We start from the raw sequence: 6,691 nt of genomic DNA on the forward strand, positions 1-6,691 counted from the left end.
TGAATTATTCTAATTTAATCATAATTTCTACTAGTAAGTTTTATAAGTGCAAAGGGATACATGGAAAGAGACACGAAGACTAAGAATCTACACTTAAGACATGTCCGAAAATGCAAAAGTATATATAACACAAAATAACTTGTAGAGAATATGCAACTTCATACTTTTTAACAGATAACATCAACTCTTATAAGTTCATTTGAATATTAATAATATGAAGTGTGTGAAAAATAATTAACGAAATTTTTTCTTATTGAAATAGCAATTTTTGTTTGTTTGTATTTATAATCAGTACGGTTAGATTTGATTCAACTTGCTCAAGTTTAAATTCGAATTCAGATTGAACAAATCAAATTTAAACTAAGAATTGATTTTTTTCTTATAAAATGAGTAGAGTATAAGTCAATTGAAACATATAAGTTTGGTCAAATTTAAAGTAAAATTTTATTTTAATCCAAATTTAAGCCTTAATTTTTTTAACTTAAACTAATTTTAAATTGGAACCGATTTTAAACTTAATCTTATTTGAATTCGTAACAAATTAACATTAAACCCTAAGGGGATGTTTGATTAAAAGGAATCTAGTAATCTAACTTTTATTACTTATATTGCTTTGTTTAATTTATAAATAATAAAATATTTAAGTAATCTTTTTATTACTAATGATGATGTGATAAGTAATATAAACGATAATCTAATTATTATTCCACTTTAGGTATTAAAATATTAGCAAAGTAATCTTGATTTTATTATAACTATATCCTTTGTATTATTTTTTTTAAGATAAAAATAATCGCATTTTTAAATAATATAACAAATAATATAAAAAATATTTTACAATAATTATATCCAATGGTATTCAAATAACATAATATATTAGTATTCTTTTGTTACCTCTAACCAAACATAATAATTATTTATACGTATTTAATTTTATCAAACATAGTAATAATTTATACTCAATAATCTTTAAAATAATCTTCTAATTTTGATAATAAAATATTTCACAAACCAAATGCTCTCAAATAGTTATCATTGGGTTCATTCGAATTTTAAAAAAAAAATGCCTGACATATGTTCTTTCTAAAAAAAAAAAGAAAGAAAACCCCAGTTTTCGTTCGCCTTGGCAACGAAACGTGGAAAGACAAACTTCACAAATTTGTAAGTTAAAAAAGCAAAAAAAGCCTTAAAATTTTTCCTTCATTGTGGGTTGATTTAGATATTTTTGAAACACTTAGTCTCCCATCATAAAAGGCACTTCTGCAATTTCCGCCCCACAAATTGGTGTAGAAATTGTTATTCTCAAATTTTATATGTATACATACACATACGAGATGAATATTAAAACATTACAAGCTAAGAAATTCTTCTAGTCTTATTTGGCATTATGGAATATTTCATGCTCTTCGGCTTTGTGGGAATTCTCAGGGAATCTCTCAAAATCTTCTGCAAAAATGGGAAGCTCATGGCTTCTCTCTCCTTGTTAACACTCTCACTTTTCTCTTTATTCTACTTGTGCTATGTCTTTTCCATCAAGCCAGTCATCACCGACTTCCTCCTCAAGCAAAGTCTTCTGCCGGTCACCGACCCCAAAAGCTCGGAGTTCTTCCTCCTCCTCCTCGACTTAAAAGACGACATCAGAGCATTTGTCGGCATAGAATGGATCTACGTTCTCATCACCACTGCCGTCTCTTTGTTCTTCACGACAGCTGCAATCATCGCAGCTGCCATGGTTCATGGCGGCAGAAACTTAAACTTCAAGGAACTGTTGATATCAACCATAATATCATTCAAAAAAGTTCTCTTTACTTGGTTTTACACCACCCTTTTAGGGCTCGGTTTTGTTTTTCTTGTCGTGGCGTATCTTCTCCCCATGGTGGTTCTTGTGCAGCAGCCTCTCGCAGCGAAAGTCCTGGCTGTAATCCTTGTAATTCTAGCTTCGGTTCTCTATATTTACTTGGCTGTCATCTGGATTTTAGCCTTTGTTGTCTCAGTATGGGAAAAGAAAAGGGGAGTCGAGGCACTTGGAAAGGCAGCGCAGATAGTTAAGGGCATGCAGCTGACTGGTTTTCTTCTGAATCTTGTGTTTACAGTATTGTTCATGGTGCCTTATGGAATGAATATGATGCTGGGAAGTAAATTATTGTTTTCAATTTCCATGATTGTTACACTGGTTTATTTAAATTATATCTGCCTGGTTAAGATGTTTATGTTGTTGGCATACACAGTATTGTACTGCCAGTGCAAGAAAATCCATGGAGAAAAAGTGGAATTGCAGTGGGGTTCAGGGTATAATAAAGTGCCAAAACTTCCTCTTCTTGATGAGAGTTTGGCATGATCAAGAAAAGATCTTGCTTTTGGAATTTGGTCCTGAATTTATGTGTTTTAATAATGAGTCTTTTTTAACTTCCTTTTTTTATGTATTCATAAGAAGTTGCATAAGAAAAGTGTTATTTCTTAGTGCTAATCTCTTCTCCCTGTCTAATATGTTGATAGCCAAATCTGATTGCATATTGAGCATATGTTTTAATAATGAGACGGTATAAAATCAATAAAATAAAATAAACAATTACTCATAGATAAAGAGAAAGAACCGTAAAATTATGCCTAGAAAAGTTAATATTATTACAAAATCTATTTAATAATCTCTTATCATGTATGTTTTTCAAATAAATTATTATGAATTGCACGTATAAGAGAACAATGTATTTATATATCCAGAACTTTATTCCTAAAAGAAATCCTACAATGACTCTTTAGAGAAACTCTATATGTGTCATGTTTTATATATAAATTGGTCGTCAATTTCAACTGTATGTTGGGTATAAACATATACTTAATTTATAGTTTCTTCATATCCTTCTTGGAACAAAATGAAAGGCATTGATTGGAGCTCTACTTAAATCCGAAATAACTAGCTTGAGCTCAAATCGTTCATAGATATTATCAGATGTTATCAATGAGATAAATAGTATTGTTAACAAGATAAATAATGTTATTGATACAATGAGTAATATTATTAGAGACAGATTTGAGTCGAATTGTCAAACTAAATCTATAACCCGAATTTGACTCAAATCAAATCGAATATTGAATTGAATGTGGTTCGATTCGAATCTGACCGTATATTCAACCTATTAGAAATTAAGTGTCATTTGTAGATTTTTATCTTTACAATGTATATGCATCTTATACACGTAAAACTTTCTAAATGCAATAAAGGTGTATATTGACCACAGAGAAGCAATTAATAGACTAGTTCTAACCTTCTCCAGTGTAGAATAACAAAATGAAATTAACCAAGTCAATACTCTAATTGCCAAAGGTTCCAATTAATTTTTCTCGATTTCTTAATACTGATTTTTCTATGCCGTTTAATTTCACCAAGACTTTTCTTCTACATTCAATGTAAATGGTGTACGAAAAGAAGACTCATTCAACACAACTGTATAAACTGCGCATTTTTTGTGCAAAAAGCTTCAGAAGATTTCAATTTTCTTCAATGGCATCACATATGGTTCTTGGTTTGGTGGATATTCTCAGAGATGCCCTCAAAATCTTCTACAGAAATAGGAAGCTCATGGCCTCTTTCACCTTAATCACCCTCTCACTTTTCTCTCTCCTTTACTTGTTCAATATTTTCTCTATGAAACCATTGCTCACAAAATGGATAACTGACCAAAGCCGCCTCCTTTTCACCAGCCCCAACACCCCGGAATATGCTAACCTTCTTGTTGCAGCACATAAAGACATGAGAGTATTTATTGGTACTGAATGGATTCTCCTTCTCATCACCTCCTTTATGTTCTTCTTCTTCTCAACAGCCACAATCTTTGCATCAGCAACAACACAAAATGGCAAAAAATTCTCCTTAAAGGACTTGTTTTTTTACCACAGCAAGTTCATTGAAGAGACCATTTCTTACTTTGCTTTACATAACTCTCTTCGGTGTTAGCTACATTTTCCTTGCATTGTTTCTTCGGCTGCAGCTTTCTATGGTTACGTGGCTGTTGTATGGACTTTAGTTCTTGTTGTTTCAGTGCTTGAAGAAAGCTATGGAATTGAGGCCCTTGAGAAGGCGGCAATATTGTTAAAGGCATGGAAATGCACGGATTTCTCGTTAATATTGCAATCACAATTCTTTTTTGTATTGTGCTAGAAGGGTTTAGATTGATGAATTCCAAAGATTTTGCAGGAGTTGAAGTGATAATTGGATTGCTTATATTGAATTCTCTTTGGCTTGTTAAGTTGTTGGGGTTGATGGCTTAATTTATTATATTTCTCCCCCCAGTTTTAAAAACTAACAAATTCACCTGTTCCAAAAAGTTTTTCACTTTTAAAAAATCACATTTCACCCCCCAAAACCTAGGGTCTTTTTTTTCATTATCTTTGGTGCTAGTGGCGTTCTCTTTCTACCCTAAACTATTGTCAATGCTGGCTCACATTTTCCTATCCTAAAAATCGTCATCTAGACGGTCAGTTTGGATGACGAGTCTCATGGCTTGAGAGTTATTGTCCAGACAATTTTCATCTAGAATCTAGACAAAAGTCATCTGAACGATGATTTTTAGGGGTTTTTTAAAAGTGGAAAACTTTTTAGAATGGGTAAATTTGTTAGTTTTTAAAATACTAAAGGACTTATTCCACTTAAAGTATCCTCTAATCTCAAGTTTCTACTTCTTAACTATGAAAATCTCAAACAACCACCTATAGAGGTTAAGTCTCTTAATTTCAAGGGTAAAATTGTTACTTCATCTGTAATATTAAAAATAAATTAAAATTTAATCTCTTCCCCCCCCCCCCCCCAAAAACCCCTAAAAACTAAAAGTTTGCCCCCTTGGCCAAGTTTTGAAAAATGACATTTCCCTTTTAGCGTCAAATCTGATGTCATCGCTGACGACAAAGATTCCCCGATGTGTCATCATACTTTGATGATCTCTCTCCCTTCCTTTGGAATACCGATCGACACAGATATGATATGAAAAGATAAAGAACTTTGTTGGAAAACAAAGTCCTTTGTCTTTCCAGACGTCTTTATCTTCGTCTTTCTAAATCAGATTTGCATCGGTTGGCTTTCTAGAAGAGGGGAGAGAGACAATCAGAGCATGGTGATGCATCAAAGAATCTTCATCACTGGCGATGACATCGAGGATTGAAAACTAAACCCTAGAAGAGAATGTCATTTTTTAAAACTTGACATAGCGGGAAAATGGTTAGTTTTTAGAGTTTTTTTGGGGTTGGGGTAGAAGGAGAGGAAGAGATAAAATTTTAAGGGGTTAAAGTTCTATTAATTTTAGTGCACATGGGTTGATAAATGGGATTTTCAAAGTTACGAGTAGGAACTTGAGATTAGAGAATACTATGGGTGAGAAATAGTCCTTTGGCCTTTTTAAAACCCGGGGAGAGAAGTATAATAAATTTTATATATTTAATAATATTATTAAAATAACAATTTTACCCTTAATTCTAATTGAGATTTTTGACACAATTTGACTTATGGGTAAATGTTTGCCGGTTTATGATAATTGGAGGGTGACGGATTTGAGATTTCACTATGCCTTTGATGGGAACAAGTCTTTTGGCCTAAAACATACTTAATTGCAAATAACTTGAAATTTGTATTGTAAAAAGTAATAAGACATTTTTTAATAACTTGTTAGGGTTAAATTCAAATTTAGTCAATTTCAAATATGGGTTGATTCAATTTTATTTGGCATTCATAAGGGCTAATTCAAACTCGTTTGAGTTGGTCAAAAATGTCATTAGAGGATGGTGAGTTGGATGAATAGTATTATCGATGAAATATATAATTATGCTCATGGAATAAATAATATCTTTAACAAGATGAATAATATTGTTAAAAGTTGATTCAAACTAAGCTATTGAGCTTAAGGTCAAGCTTGAATTGAGTTAAACATCTAGCTTTGGGTAAGCCATTAGACCTTTGTGAATCATGATTCAATTAGAAAAGTCACATTTGGTTGCTAGTGAATCACTAGATCAACCACGATAATGAGTTGTTAGAAATGACAAGTTTAATGCCAAGAGAAGATAGAAATGATAAAATCGACATCATGAGGAATTGTCGGAGAGAAGTGGTGTGAGATAGAGCTAAAAATGCCAAAATCAATGATGGGATGAGTTGAAAATGATGAGATTGACATCAAGAGGGGTTGCAAGAGAGGAGATCAATGTGAGATGAAGTCAGAAATGAGAAGATTGGCATCAAGAGGAGCAAAAAACGACAAAATCGATACCCCAAGAGTTGTCGAAGAGTAGATCGATGACTAGGGTTTTTTTTTTTCTTGCAACCTCTCACTTTTTCTATGCCCTCTAAAAATATCACTTTAACTTCAAAACAAAACAAAAAAGACAAAAATCATATCTAATTAGTTCATTAATTTAACCACCAATCAACTAATACCATTTCATCGGATCAAAACCATGTTTAAATATGAAAACCTTGTAATTATATATAGTTAATCTTTGAATTTATATAATTTATGAGTCTAGTTAATGTTTGAACTCATGTAAATATGAGACAACAACCCTCTTCCTTTTATCCTTTACATAGTCACTCACAAATTTATTTATGAATTAAATAATAAAAAATAATTTTTTTTTTAAAAAAAGATGAAACTTATTGAATAATTGCACCCTATTAAATTTACCATTATAATGAACTATTTTT

General features: G+C 31.8%; 2 protein-coding genes across 2 annotated transcripts; both read left to right on the forward strand.

Moving 5' to 3' along the window:
- Positions 1–1,387: 1,387 nt before the first annotated feature.
- Positions 1,388–2,338, forward strand: LOC123194947. The gene is made up of 2 exons (XM_044608457.1): positions 1,388–2,135; positions 2,229–2,338. The coding sequence occupies exons 1-2, from the start codon at positions 1,388–1,390 to the stop codon at positions 2,336–2,338; spliced, it is 858 nt and encodes a 285-aa protein (XP_044464392.1).
- Positions 2,339–3,502: 1,164 nt separating this feature from the next.
- Positions 3,503–4,159, forward strand: LOC123194949. The gene is made up of 2 exons (XM_044608458.1): positions 3,503–3,767; positions 3,990–4,159. The coding sequence occupies exons 1-2, from the start codon at positions 3,503–3,505 to the stop codon at positions 4,157–4,159; spliced, it is 435 nt and encodes a 144-aa protein (XP_044464393.1).
- The last annotated feature ends 2,532 nt before the right edge of the window (positions 4,160–6,691 follow it).

The sequence above is a fragment of the Mangifera indica genome, chromosome 13, assembly GCF_011075055.1.
Source record: "Mangifera indica cultivar Alphonso chromosome 13, CATAS_Mindica_2.1, whole genome shotgun sequence".
Lineage (NCBI taxonomy): Eukaryota > Viridiplantae > Streptophyta > Magnoliopsida > Sapindales > Anacardiaceae > Mangifera > Mangifera indica.

Excerpts from the sequence above, each read along its gene's own strand:
- LOC123194947 (XM_044608457.1), top strand. The coding sequence starts at position 1,388 with ATGGAATATTTCATGCTCTTCGGCTTTGTGGGAATTCTCAGGGAATCT. Across the intron at positions 2,136-2,228 it reads AATGAATATGATGCTGGGAA|TATTGTACTGCCAGTGCAAG; the intron begins GTAAATTATTGT and ends TGGCATACACAG.
- LOC123194949 (XM_044608458.1), top strand. The coding sequence starts at position 3,503 with ATGGCATCACATATGGTTCTTGGTTTGGTGGATATTCTCAGAGATGCC. Across the intron at positions 3,768-3,989 it reads AGACATGAGAGTATTTATTG|CTTTCTATGGTTACGTGGCT; the intron begins GTACTGAATGGA and ends CTTCGGCTGCAG.